This window comes from Acanthisitta chloris, unplaced genomic scaffold, assembly GCF_000695815.1.
Source record: "Acanthisitta chloris isolate BGI_N310 unplaced genomic scaffold, ASM69581v1 scaffold13962, whole genome shotgun sequence".
NCBI lineage: Eukaryota > Metazoa > Chordata > Aves > Passeriformes > Acanthisittidae > Acanthisitta > Acanthisitta chloris.
Genome location: NW_008658925.1, coordinates 32,529 through 47,680, shown reverse-complemented (window position 1 = coordinate 47,680; position 15,152 = coordinate 32,529). Strand labels below are relative to the sequence as shown.

Here is a 15,152-nt window from a genome sequence, read left to right as displayed (position 1 = left end):
TGATAGATGGAGTACTTGTATGAGAAGGGCTGTAGTAAAAATGAGTCAGTATGTTGCTTGTTCTGAATCTGAAAACCTCAATGGGATATATTAAATAGCCCAAGAGGATAAAGATGACAATACTGTGTGGTCGATCTTGATTACATTGAATGTCAGAATTCTGTATAATTTGTTTTCCCTGATCTAGCCATGTAAGTAAGAGCAAATCATTTAGAAAAATGCAAGGCAACATGTTTTTCTTATTTATAAGTAACATTAATTAAATCAAGGATATTTCAGAAAAATGTGTATGAACAGGCTAATTGCTGGAGCAGTTGAAGAGCTGATGATGTAAGATCCTAGAATCTAATTAGTCTGGGGTATTTGGGAAGGTTGCATTAAAAATACAAAGATAAATAGATCAAACCAGTAGAAACCAATTAAACAGTTGGTGGTTTAATTACTCCAGCAAAACTTTGTAAGCAGAATCAGTATACATTTTACACCTCTACTTGGTCACGAGTCTTTGGCTGCAGAACATTTCTTAGAATCTAGTCTTATTATAGGCAGAATTTCTAATACAAGCATAAAAGCAGACTTTAACCTGTATCTTTCACTGCCTTCTCCAGGGTGTAATGTAAAGTCTTGAAACGGGAGAGAGGCATGTGAGACCTCCTGTTTTGTATTACGTTGATTTTTGCTCCAGTAATGAAAACTTAACCGTGTTCAGAAATACTTAGTGGCAGTATCTGGTGTCTTGACAGGTTTTAGGCTAGGGGAGGTGGGAAACAAGTACATGGAATGAAGAGTCCAAGTGTTCCTCTTGCAGAATATCTAATTGCCTAAACTCTTGCCCACATGTGGTAGCAAGAGAATGATATAGTCTTTTGTTTCTTAAAAAACTGAAGAAAAAAATCTGTTCAGTAGAGTTCTGCTTGAATTTCAGCACAATTTGGATAAGAGGTGAATGTTAAAATAGCTGGCAATTCTGTAAAAAGTCATGGGCTGTGTGGTTCACTTCATTTTAGGGTTGGACTCAATGATCTTTGAGGTCTCTTCCAACCTTGTTGATTCTATGATTCTATGTAAGCAGTGATTTTCACAGTGAATCATGCTGATTTTCAACTAATTCTAAAATACAGTTTGCTTTCTATTGTTACTACAAAACCCATAGCCAACTGAAAATTGTGGAGTAGTTTTAAAATAAGCTCTTTGATGTGGAAAATACCTTAGATGTATGTTCCTGCTCACTGCTTACATATATTTAGATGTGCAGCTCATTTAATGAAAATGTACTTAACTCAGTGGTGGAAAAATTCATCATCAAAGTTCCCTGCAGAAGTAAGAAGCCGCGCTACAGGGTTTATTGCCAACTTGTCCTAAAATACCCAGGTCACAGTCCATTTATTTTTGTTGCCAGCTTTCTGCTCTGCATAATGTCCTAGGCTGGATATGACGAAGCATTCTGTGTTGCAGGGCTGGCTGACTTCTGTCCTACATTCTCGAAAGACCATTTCTCAGTAGCATGTGGTCTGCCAGGAAAATAATCTCACAGTGTTAAATACATTAATGATTATATACATATGTTACTTGCACAAATAAGAACAAAGGAGACTGTATGACACCTTCCAGTACCTGAAGGGAGCCTAGAGGAGAACTGGAGAGGGACTTTGTACAAGGGCATGTAGTGACAGGACAAAGGAGAACAGCTTCAAAATGAAAGAATGTAGCTTTAGATTAGACATAAGGAAGAAATTCTTTACTGTGAGGGTGGTGAGGCACTGGCACAGGTTGCCCAGAGAAGCTGTGGATGCCCCATCCCTGGAAGTGTTCAAGGCCAGGTTGAATGGGACTTAGAGCAGCTTGAGCTAGTGGAAGGTATTCCTGCCCATGGTAGGGGTGTTGAAACAAGATGATCTTAAAGGCCCTTTCAACACAAACCATCTATGATTCTGTGACAAATATTTTCAAGCAAAGAATTGCTGTTTTCTATATGCAGGGTTGCAAGGGTTCATGACTTTGTGCATATTTCTGATGTAGAAGAAAGAAGCGGGAAGGCCTCCATTTCAGAAAGAGGGTTAGTAGCTTTCATGGTAGGGGTGTTGAAACAAGATGATCTTAAAGGCCCTTTCAACACAAACCATCTATGATTCTGTGACAAATATTTTCAAGCAAAGAATTGCTGTTTTCTATATGCAGGGTTGCAAGGGTTCATGACTTTGTGCATATTTCTGATGTAGAAGAAAGAAGCGGGAAGGCCTCCATTTCAGAAAGAGGGTTAGTAGCTTTAGCTGTAGGTTGTTTGTAATTAAAAGCTGTAGGTTGTTTGTAATTAAAATGTGATTTAGCACATATCAAAACACGTATTTGCACCATAAGTGCAAATTAAGCAAGTAGGGCTGTGTAGAGATTTTAATCTGTTATAGTTTGAAAATAGCATTTACTTCCTGTTTCTGCATCAATGTGTTTCCATTGTAATTCTGTTAATAGCATTTCTGTGGATTTATACCAGTATGACTGAATTTGGCCTGTAAATTTGCACCTGAAGGTGTGAACACCTTTATTTCATATATGAAAACTTATCACTTGCACTGTTGAAAAGTGCAAGAACTGAGGCAAAAGAAAGTAATTTCCAAGTCAACTTCTACTTCCCTGAAAAGGCCTATGAAGATAAATCTTGAGTTTAATCAGAAGAGCAATCTCTATGTAACAAAGGGAAATTGAATTAGAATATTTTGTGTAGCAAAGAATAAATTGTCGAATTAAAAAGAGATTGATTTAGAGCATCCTTACAAAGTATTTACTGAAACCAAGCCTGTTCAGTTTCCAAACTCTGAGGCTGAAGTTCAAAGTAGTTCTTAAAATTGTTAGAAGATGTATTTTTCATCATAATTGTATTGCTTGTCTAAGCTGATTCAGTAATTTCCTCCCACATGCAGCTGTTTCTTAGAGGTAACAGTGGATATGGATGGTAATCTAGGTGCTAACTAGACAGTACTATTAGAGCACTTTCTGCTGTGGATGACTCAGTGAGGAGAGCAAAAGGGGAAACACTCTAATGCTTGGTGACAGATGGAGGGTAAGTGCTGGTGCATATCTGTGAATGTTGGCCTCATCTCAAGAGGGAATTATGTAGCAGAAGAGAACAGAACAGTCGAAATATGTTACATGCTTTTTATCACCTCTGTAGGCAGAGGGCATGATTTCCTGCTTGTTTTCATAGCCTTGTCAGTGTCCACTGTAGAACAGTGTATCTTGTTAAGTATTGCTCATTACTGCAGCACTCTCTCTTCACTATTCAGGATTTCCATGCATGGAAGAACACATTGAAATGAGTATGTAACGGGACAGTATTAATTGTTTTATGGACCCATTGCTGCTTGAAAATTCAGTGACCTAAATAGAAAAAGTTTTTTACTTCTATTGGAGATACTAGAACAAGAATTGTTGCTGGGGGGAGATTTCACTTGGAGGAATGCTGTGACATGATAGACCCACATTTCCCCTGCTCAGTAGTCTGAGTACAGTTAATATCTGAGTAATCACTTGATTCGACACCTTGTGCTGTGTATTATTTCTGTCTAATAGCAATTACTGTTCTTAGCAAATTTCATATGATCTTAAGTATTTTGTGGAAATGTTTTCTAGTGATAGAGGAGATTTGGGTGATTTCTTCCCTATTACCACATTTAGTTGAGTTTCAGTGAAGGCAACAAAAGTTATCATTAGCCCATAGCTGTTCTGTCATATGCTGTGATCCTGTCTGACCTCATAAAATCACACAGCTGTAGTTAGTTTGATATTTAGATAGAAGACCTTAAAGGCAAAAAAAAGGGGAAATTGAAGGAAAAGTTGTGAAGATGTCTTCCTGCTCCAGTCTCCTGGTATGTCAGGAAATAGTGTTTTGCTCAATAAATAGAACCTTGATGTGTCATTGCTTAAAGAAATATTTGGCTGCTGGTTCTGACTCTGTATATCCTTCCCTAGTGACAATGCCTTAGAATGGAATTCTGAATGCAATCCTATGCCTAGCAGTTGAGCTTCAACATGGGAATTACCATCTTCATTTAATTTTATAGCTGTTCTATGTTTATATGTTGATAGACAATTACATGTTTTGTTATTTTTGGGCTGGAAAGGAACCTGAGACATGAGAGGGGCACTGCAGAGGATCAAATCCATTGTCTTAGAAATCTCTGTAAAGTGCATTTGAAAGTAAATTTGAACCAAATAAATTAAAAAATCCAGTATTGATTGTACTGTGGTTTTTAATTTACAACTGGAAAATTATGTTGTAACTTATTTGCTGTTCTTTGCAAGATCTTACTCAAGTTGTTTTGGGAGAGTTCTCACTTGACCACCGTGCTGTTTAGTTTCTAATACTGTCACCTTAAGTTATTCTTAAGTCCTTGTAAGGTACTGTATTAATGTCCTCAGGGAGACTTGGATCTGCTTTTTCTCAGCTTCATCTTCTTCCTCTTCATTAGCCTTCGAGACACAGATTTGTCCTATCTGAGCTAGTGAGACTGCAGGCTACTTTATCTGTGCCCTGAAATTCTTCTGTCTGTTACTTTGCCAAGCTTATTTTATGTGATAATTTTTCTTTACATTAATAGATTCCTCAGGTTAAAGAAGGAGAAGAGTGAGGGAGAGAGGCACCAGATGTGTAACAGTTGTTTTAAAGCAGGACACAGAGAATATTAATGGTAGGATAAAGAGAGCAGAACTAAACCACAGGGAGAAAGATACAAGAAAATCAGAGCAGAGATTGCTTGAGGAAGTTGTCACTCATGATGTGTTTATTTGGCCTTAAGGCCTCCAATGACAGAAATAAAATTGATTGTCCAGTTCCTCAAGTGGATTTCAACCTCATTTTATGTGTTTATTTGCATCTGCTATGGGTATGTGGATGTTGTCTTTTAGATTATTTATTGTCAAAGAAATCTGCTTAGCTGAAAGATCTGGAGATAACCTGACTGTCATTATCAAGTGTTTAATTTCTTTCAATCTAGGCCTGAGAAGACAATGTTTCCCATAATTGCATTGCTGTAGGTTGTGTATGCTGCTCTGTTCAGTGTTACAACTAAAAATTCCTCATCCACTTCTGTCTAAAAGGGTCTTCATCAGACTTTCAGTTACACACCCATAGAAGCTTTGCCATTTGGTTTCAAAGGGAGATTAAGGATGGGAAGACACTTTTGCACATGACAGCAGTTTGTGATATTTCAATACTTATGTTCATATTGTGTGTTTCCCCTACCAACTTTGTCTTTTTTAACTTGATATTTTGTGAACATTTCATACTCCTTAAAGCCACCATTTAAAATTGAAAGATGTGGTATGCATGTGCATCCAAGGGTCCTTTTATTTTCTGTGGCATGTTTGCCATTTTTTGTGTGCGTTTTTAGGACCCTTTTTCTTCAGTAGAGCTTTCCCATTTCCTGCGACAAAGTACAGGGGGGAAATCATCCTAAAGTAGTAATAACATAAAAAACAGTTTTGTAAGTGCATTGAGATTGAGCTGTTAAAAATTAAGTCTCCTTATGCATTACTGTTGGCCTACTTGAAGGACATCTTTACTGGATGAATGACTAAGTGCAAATTTAAGATGTGCATTTCAAATGTATAGTACCAATTAGGGTTGAATAGTTCTACCCTAGTATTACTTGTTGTTTATGATGAATTGCTCACTTTACAGAAATTTCCAGGAGACACATGAGCTTTTTAATGTGTTGCCTTCTAATATAGTATGTAAACCTTTCTAGTAAATACAGCTATTTTTTTTCAAGAAACAAACTTAAAGCATTGTTTTATTTTAGACTTGGGCAGGGGAAGAGTTGGATATGGCTTGTTGCTATAGTTGTGTGCTGTCATCATCCTCTTGAGAGTTGTTATCCTAGAGACATAAGAGTGAGTGAGTGAGTGAGTGGGCATCGCTGAGTTGTCATTCGCAGCTGGAAGTGACTAAGAGCAGCTTTTCTGAAAAGCTTGCCATGTCATGCTGACTTGTCATTGCCAGCATCTGTCTGGCAGAAGTGCGCAGAAACAATATAAAGAATGGAGTAAAGGGAAGAGAAGAAAGGAAAGAATGTTCTTCTTTTTTTTTTTTTTTTTTTGTGTCAGTTCTGGTGGGTTACTGTTGCTGGTCGTAAGTAAACACAGGGGTTTGTTATTTCTTTTCCAGAGTAAAGATGGGAAAACACCTTTGCACATGACAGCGATCCATGGTAGATTTTCAAGATCCCAAACCATCATTCAAAATGGTAAAAAGGGGGAGGGAGTAGTTTTGTCATCAGCTTTCTAGTATTATGGCTTTTTTCGTCCTCTTGTCTGGGTAATAGCGTACTGATTTTTGTTTGTATCCCATGTCTAGTAGTAGTGGTGGAGTCTGACATATCTGCTTATAAAGTTTGACAAGTTACGCTGAGGAGCCTTCTCTGTTTTCAGAATGCAGGAAAATACATATGTTTCTCTTCCATAACCCAGTTTGTATGTAGGAAGTTTGTCCCCTGTGAATACATAATAAAACGCTTTTCTCTATTTTGTTTATTGTAACTACTGGATACTACTGAAAGCTGTATAGGTTTTAAATCCAAAGGAGTCATTCATGGACAATTATTAACTTTGCTAAAATGATCATCATTGCTGGTTTTCTGAAAAGGTATCTGTATGCCTGTGTGTATTCTTACTAAGTAATTGCTTTTTATTATAGGAGCTGAAATAGACTGTGAAGATAAGAATGGAAATACTCCTTTGCACATAGCAGCTAGATATGGCCACGAGCTATTAATCAACACTTTGATTACAAGTGGTGCTGACACTGCAAAGTAGGTAACTTTACTGACATGAATGCAAGCTGAGAGAATTTAGAAATGTATTTATTAGATTAACAAGACTAGTGTGATTTTTAGCATCTTGAAATAGGAAATACTTTGTGTATTATCCTGTACTGTACTTTTAAGTAGCTACTCAACACATCACAACTTGTAGCAAAAAAAAAGAAAGAAAAACAGGTTTTCGTCTTATGTATTTTAAGTAAAAGCTCTGAGAGTTTTAATAGGCTGTTGCACTGACTCAGTGCATCCTGATAGCTTGCAAGAAAGTGTTTAATATGTGAAGTTTTCCTAAGGCTCAGTATTCTAATTAGGTGGTTTGCTGAACCCACCATGCTCATGTGCTTTGGCACACAATCATGTTTGTTTTATTTTAATTGTAATGAAACTGTGATACCTGATTATGGTGTATCTTAGGCGGGGTATACATGGGATGTTTCCTCTCCATTTGGCAGCATTAAGTGGATTTTCAGACTGCTGCAGAAAGCTCCTCTCATCAGGTAGGATACTCTCTTAAACTCTTATAGGTGCTTTGTACTTCATGTTTTATTGTATAGAATGTTAATTAAATTAAATCTTAAATTAGTAATGCATAAAAATCTTTATAGCTTACTAGTAGCCTGGAGCCAGTGCTTGTTTTTTAATGCACAGTCCATAGTTAAAGTGAAGGCAAACTCTTGCAGAAGTAAATTTTTAAAAAATCATCCAAATTGAAATAACACATATCCCTAAGTGTTTTAATGTTGTGTTTGTGCATTTTAAGTTGGCAGTAGAGGTGGGATAACTGGTTCAGGCCATAATGCAGCTTCAAGGAGAAATATTCTCTTCTAAATGACTTCATGGAGCATCCTCCCATTTCCCTTCCATGAGGTCTTTAGCTTAGTACAGATCAGATGATTCCTATCTATTCCCGTAGTGGGTACCTAATAGCTCTGAAGACTGTGGACTGCTGCATTAAGATGTTGCACTGATGATTTGTTGTTAATCAAATGCAACCTGAATTGCACTTGTTTTTCATTGTTTGTCTCCTCCCTAAAGTTGTGGAGTTTGTAAGGTCATTACATTCTTTGTTGACCAGAGTCTGATGTGAATTCTGAGCTCTTTGAACCATTGCAATTCTGAGAAAGTAGATTCATCCAAGGGAAGCTTCGGGAACAGAAGAAGAAGAAACTAAATGTTTCTACGTTAATCTGAAGACACTTGATGCTTTTTGAAAACAGAAAAGTAGAGGGCAGAGAGTTGGGGAAGAGTAAGGAGTTACTTCCCCAGCTCTGTATTGTTTGTTAGGGAAGCCTGGGAGAAAAACTAAAGGAGTATAACGAAAACTACCACTCTGTCCTGTCATGGACAAGCTTTCAAGGATTCTCTTCAGGAAATCTGTCCAAATGTTGACAGTATTTCAATTGCATATGTTCAGAATGAGGATTACTCTGGCTCCTTCTCCTTTCTGCACATGATGTGCTGGCTGTGCCCTTACTCGAGATCCAGTATGGCAAAGGAAATCCTGTGGCAGACTTGCAGGTGGTTTCTGTGACTTTTACATGAGTTGAGGAAACTTGGATGTGAATCTAGCCTGGAGCAGATAAAGACTTGAAGAGTATGTTCAGCCTTCAGGCTGGGAAGACTAGATCCTGCTAACAGCTTATCAGCATGTGCTCCTAGTATGAGGATTGGTATCTGCAGACTGTGTGCCCTTTTTGGTTTTCTGAGGAAAAGTCTCTTTATGTAACTTAGGGATCTCTAATTTTTAAAATCATTACTATTCATGTGCAAACATTAGCAAAAATCATCAGTCTGCCTTGTCCAGAACTGAATGACAATTAAGTAGTTAATGGTGGTAGACAAGCAGCCTGGGGATGTGGAAAGGCATCAAAAGCTACTTTTCAAATCAAATTGGTAAACTCCCTTATATTGTTTGCTGTATAGCATTGCCTATTGAAATGGGTGGAGAATGTAGTGGCGCATACAGAACATATGTTTTATGCGATACGGAGTAGGAAAACAGTCCTGAATAACAATGCTCTTGAATGACACATCCTGTGTTGTTCATTATCTTTGTTGAACAGTTCTTAAAAAGCAAAAAAACCTGCCAGCATTCCAGGTACCAAAACTGGAGATTTAATTAATAAGTTACATTACACAAGAGCAAGACTCTTAGGAGAGTATAGTAGTTTTCTCAAACCAAGAATGTGACTTTGAAAGCTGATTTAAATAGTAATCTTTGTGTTAAAATATATGGTTAGATATGGAATTGCACAGTTAAAGTTTGTGATCTCAAATTTGAAGCTCCATGGTTGAGCCATTTTGGAAAGCAAATACTACAGTGTTCTGTGAAGGGCTCCTCTGCAAGTAATTGCTATTTGCAGCCATCTCTCCAGCTTAATAAAGTTCTTTCTTTAGGAATAAAGAACTAAACTCAAGGACAACATTTCAGGAGCTCCTGGGTTTAGTAATGCTGACATCCCCACAAAATAATAAACTCTGCATAATACTGATGAATTTTAGCATATTCTTAAATTTTCATATTTCCTGCATATATTTTATATTCAGTAGTAAATTGCACAGCAATATTAGCAGGTAAATAGGTCATAGAATAGAATCAACCAGGTTGAAGACCTCAAAGATGATTGAGTCCAACCCTACCGTTATTATTAGACCATGGCACTAAGTGCCACATCCAGTCTCATCTTGAGAGTCTGCAGGGGTGGTGAATCTCCCGCCTCCCTGGGCAGCACATTCCAATGCCTGACTACTCTTTCTGTAAAAAATCTCTTCCTAATATCCAACCTAAACCTCCCCTGGCAGAGCTTGAGTCTGTGCCCTCTTGTCCTACTGCTGGTTGCCTGGGAAAAGAGACCAATCCCCACCTGACTACAGCCTCCTGTCAGGGAGTTGTAGAGGGCAATAAGGTCTCCCCTGAGCCTCCTCTTCTCCAGGCTACACAACCCCAACTCCCTCAGCCTCTCCTCATAGAATAAGAAAGAATATAGCCTCTTACATCAGTGCAACTATTCGTCGTTTATGTTAGCCCTTTCAGTTTTACTTGAATGCCTATTTTTCAAAACATTGTGAATAGCCAGGATGTGTTTCAAATGAAGTCATTTTCAATGCTCGAGTGTTTTTTTTGCAAGTAGCTGTTAAGTTTGCTTAGCAAGCATTTCTCTTAACAGTAGACAACAGCAGTTTTATGAGGCGATGTTACATAATGGTTTTACAAAATATTTCTTTTGTAGGTTTTGACATTGACACACCAGATGACTTTGGCAGGACTTGTCTTCACGCAGCTGCAGCTGGAGGGTATGTAAAAAAGCATTCATGCTTTCGTATTTAGTGTTCTTTTTCCAGTAGTTGATCATTCCTGGTTTTTTTTTAGTATTTCCTTTCTGTGCTTTTCCTGCCCTCTCCCCTTGGAACTTATGTAAACATGAAAATAATTTCAAGATGGATTCTATCTGCAAACAATGAAAATAAATTAACTGTTCAGCTCAAGAATTGCTGGAGTGCAGTGTCCAAGTATCATCAGCCTTACCTTAGGTTTATGTTTGGGGATGAACTGAATTTTAAATCCCCAGGGATGATGATACAACAATTTGCAGCATTCCCAGATGTCATGCCCACCTCAGAACCACTGTAGGACATGAGGTGGAGAGCAGCAACTCTGGGAATTTTTTTTTAACCAAATCCATAAGCAAAAGACCAGTCTAATGAAATGAAAAGCAATAATTAAATTCCAGAGTTTAGGTGGATGAAGTAGTCAGAACTACTTGCTCATCACTTGAGTTGTGATCCATATTGATTATTGTTATTGTATTGTAGGTTTTCTATAGCAGCTACTCAAAATTGCCTGGAAGAACTGGGTAATAAATTTCATGATACACTTTGTGGGACACAAGAACTCCATGATATTGATATTTTCATTTTTCTGTTTGAATGTTGCTTAAGTAATATTGTTAAGTAACCATAAGTCAAAAGATACTTGATAGATACATCCTTGTTGCAAATGCTTCAGGTTAAAATGCCACCTTTTCATATGAAAACACATAATTTGTGACACATTCCCTCATTCATCTCCAGTTTAGGAAAGCTACTAAGATAATGTTTAAACAATAAACAGTATTGTACATCTATTATGATGATCATATTCTATTGAAAATTAATTACACTAAAACTATGAAATATTTATGTTGCAACTTGTATTTGGCCTTACTGTATCTACAGCAAAAAAATTGCCTCTGTGCTGGAATCCTGGTAGCAAAAAGCATGTGACATGCAGGTGTTATGTTTGTTTGTTTATAAGAATTGAATTTTTTATTGAATTAGGTTCATCTTTATGTGCTTTATGCATGGCATTTGATATCAATAAAACTTATATATGTGGTCTTGAAATAATTTATATTCTTTGATTTGGCCCTGCAGTTACGAAATCTGTTTTACATACAGAAATATATTTATCACAAATTTCACATTACAGTTCAGTTCCATTAAAAGTAACATATGAGATGTACATGTGTAGCAGTTCTGATGTTTGTAAAGGCCAATATTAAGGAAATAAAATTTGCAATCATGAGTAATAGTGCATTAATTTAATAGGAATTTGGAGTGCCTAAATCTTCTGCTAAATACTGGTGCAGACTTCAACAAAAAGGACAGATTTGGGAGGTAAGACATTCTAGATTTTTATATTGTAAAGGGCTGTTAGAAGCATTTCAGAAGTAGCATATTGCTCTGTGGGCAAGTCTGTGTGTTCCAGGTTAATGTTTTTTTAAGGTCCCATGTCTCTAATAAACTGTGCTTCAGCATATGTCATCAAAAGTCACAAACATATTTTGTTTATTGTGGTTTTTTGTGTAAGTGTTTAGTCTTGTTTTTAAAGACTGAGTTTCATATTCAGCTGTGGTTTTTATGAGCCTTTTTTGCTTATAACACGGATCTAATGTGTTTAAATTGGTCTCATCCAAGGATATTAACGATGTTTTCCAAATAATGTATTAGTCAAATCTATAAATTTGTTGCTATTTTTAAGCTCTTGTATTAAAATATCCATTACTTTATTATAACTGCTTCACCTTTTTCCTTTCAATATCTGCAGCCCTTTCTGTTTCCCTGTTTGAGCTCTGAACTCTTTTGGAATGACTTTCATTTCTATTTTTAGTATAGGATTATTTAAGTATAGATGACATGATCCGTACTTGTGTAAAATCTCACATCACATCATGGAAAATATGATTTTTCAGGATGTGAACAGCAGGAGTAGGCCTTGAGGGAAATGTTATGGATCCAAAGATGTGTTTTTCTTTAAATTCCACTTCCATTATTTCCTGAGAAAGGAACAACTATCACAACTTTTGTCTTTGAAAGTTGGGGGGTTTTTGTTGGTTTGGTGCATGTTATATAGAGCAATTATTTCAGGAGATGGAAAATATTAAAGTAGTTTAAATGGAGAGAAATGGGGAGAAGTCGTTTTAAGGGACAGGGAAAAGGTGGGACACTTTAAAGTTCCTGACTGTCTCCTCAAATTGAGATATTTATAGCAGCAATCTCTTTTCAGAAATAGAAAATTGAATTCTGAGTAATCTTCGTCCTTTTGAAATTTTAGCTAGATGGTTTATTTAGAGAATTGTTTATGTATTTGAAACTGGGGGAAATTTTCTCTGTGATTATACATTAGTACTAATGTTTCGTGGGTTTGTTACAAGAAGACAAGGTATATTTTGAATATTTTTCTTCAACAATGCCTCTGCTGTGTTAGTATAGTTAAAAATAAAGAAATAAATAATCCTTTCCTCTCTTAGACAAAATTCTGATCTGTTTGTCAAAAACATCTGCTTGTTAATTGTTGTATTTTATTTTTACTTTGTTTAGTTGCTGTGGAGTTTTTTGATTTGTTCATATTTTTTCATCTGACTTGAAATTACTTAACAGAAAATAATATTTCTAATGTAAACTTGATTTCCCTCTGTAAGTTTACACAAGAAAATTCATATAAAGCTTCCTTTAATACAAAGTTTGTGAATATTTTGGCTGGCAAATAAAGCCCTTATATATTGTTCTGCTTTATTAAGTGGTCCCTAGAAAAAACAGCCCAATTTTTTAATACTGTAATGATGCATTCTTCACCACAAATACTCGTTAAAAAATGTAAACAGGATTTAAGTTTCACTTTATTTTGCTTTTTCTGTCTCTATAATATTATTTTGCTGTTATTCACCATTGTACTTTTTATTTAAATGTGTACTAAAGAACTCCACTCCATTATGCTGCTGCCAATTGTAATTATCAGTGCCTGTTTGCCCTTGTGGGATCTGGAGCTAGTGTGAATGACCTTGATGAGAGGGGTTGTACACCTCTGCACTATGCAGCTGCATCAGACACAGATGGGAAGTAAGTGGCATGCTTCGTACTAAGCCTTTCTCATTAGGGGCATTTGAGCTGTGAATGTTGTGTGTTGTGCCTTTAGATTTGCCAAATGCATTTTGTGTATTTTTAAAGGTTAAACTTGATAGTGGATTGTTCATTGTATGTAAAATGCTTCATGAAATAAGTATTTCAGAGGGAAAAAAAATGAGCGATAGTAAAATGTATTTTAATAATTTTATGTCCTGTAAGGCACATGTCCTAATTCAGGAATTCATTGGGAATGGAGTTTTTAATCCCATCTTTAGTGTAATGGCTGAGTCGGGGTTACTAAGACAGCTGTGAGCAGTAAGGTCATTTTACTTTAAAATCAAATCCTGATGAAGGATGGTTTTTATGGAGGGTTCTTAATATTGCCCCAAAAAAATCTGTGTAGTTAGTCAGAAATGCACTGTAAAGCTAGACTGTGAATTGCAGTAGGCAGACAGCAGGATAAATATTAACTTGACATTTCAATATAATGCATGTAAGACATATGCATTTGATGTTTGATTAAACTTAGTCATATTTGGCAGTACAACTTTATCTGTTCTTAATGTAAATTTCTGTGATATAGTTACACTTTTATTAATGAAATGCATCCAGAATCTTCCATAAAAGTCCACAAACCTCTTACATGTGTTTAGTTTCCAACTCAGGGTTATATTTGACGTATTTATTAATTACTTAAATGCTTATATGGAAAGTGTATACAAAATTGACAAGGTTACTTCAGCTCCAGACTTTTATATATATAGAGGAGTCTGGAGAAGAGCAGCACTTCTCACTCATACATACAGGTCATGGTGTGCAGCACTGTGTTTCACGTGCATACAGTGACACCTTCACTGGAGAAGTGCAGCTTCCTGCCATATCGTCTTGTTTTAATACAGCACCTTTTAAAATGTGAGGTAGCAGTAGGAATGGGGTGGCATGTAACTTACAGATTGGGTTTTGAAGGCTAAATAAAGAATACTTTCATGGCCATTTAACTTACATTTAAAGAACATACCTTTTTTATGTAAAGCCAAACTTCAAAATGAAATTATTTGCTGCTTTTTAGTTATACCTTCATTTCCTGCTGGAGTTTGCTGAGATAATTTTACTTCAATTGCCCTCTTACAAGTTGAGCTAGGATTAATTTTAGCTTCACAGTTGCTCTGAAAACCTCCAAACTATAATGGCTCTTCAGATGACATCGTTTTGCCATCTGTCTTACAAAAGGCACAAGCAAGAATGACGATGACAATACTGCAGAGCTTTGGGAGGTAACTCAAAGAATTGTCTGGGACCCGCACAGTATTGCCCTTCTGATTAACATTTGGGTCTTTGGAAGATAGACTGCAAAGCAGAATGGCCTGAGGAGAAGCTTTTTATATTGATGCAGCAAGATGATTAATAACAGCTGGAAAACCAGTACTGCTCAGCTCATATTCAAAACAGGAATGAACCTAACTGATTACTGAGTTGGAATATAAAGCCTGGAAAAACACATGTCAGGAAATTATCTATACAGAAATTCCAGAGATATTTATGTGCATTTTTACAGGTTTTGTTCAGACATCTTTAAAGACAGATTTCAGAGACAAGGATGTTTATGCTGAAAATTATTTTCTGGTTTGTTCCTGTTTCAAAGTGTTTCTTTTGTGCCTTTAACAAATGCTGGAACAAACACCAGTAAGCCTCATATTGACAAGACTAGAGAGGAAAACATGATTTCAGAATGAAGTAAAATAAGCAGGATGTTAGGGGAGAAAAAACCCATACTGTTTCTACGTTAGAGTTTTCTGAGGACACTACACCAATGAATGTATAGGAAATAAATGTAACTTACTGGGCTTTCAGAAAGTTTGACTAATCTCATTTTTATGAGACCTGTTGAGGACAGTTAAGTATACAAAAGATGCAAAGTTAATCTCTTTCTTGTATGCAAAGAAACATCAAATA

The 15,152-nt window shown here is 36.3% G+C and overlaps 1 protein-coding gene across 2 annotated transcripts in view; it reads left to right on the top strand.

Moving 5' to 3' along the window:
- Positions 1-15,152, top strand: part of ANKRD28 (ankyrin repeat domain 28) — a 74,332-nt gene that overhangs the window by 40,527 nt on the left and 18,653 nt on the right. For both annotated transcript variants that reach the window (XM_009069201.1, XM_009069199.1), the window contains exons 9-14: positions 6,164-6,242; positions 6,692-6,806; positions 7,230-7,312; positions 10,046-10,109; positions 11,403-11,471; positions 13,053-13,193. In XM_009069201.1, the coding sequence (XP_009067449.1) occupies positions 6,164-6,242; positions 6,692-6,806; positions 7,230-7,312; positions 10,046-10,109; positions 11,403-11,471; positions 13,053-13,193 (551 nt within the window). The remainder of the gene's footprint in view (positions 1-6,163; positions 6,243-6,691; positions 6,807-7,229; positions 7,313-10,045; positions 10,110-11,402; positions 11,472-13,052; positions 13,194-15,152) is intronic.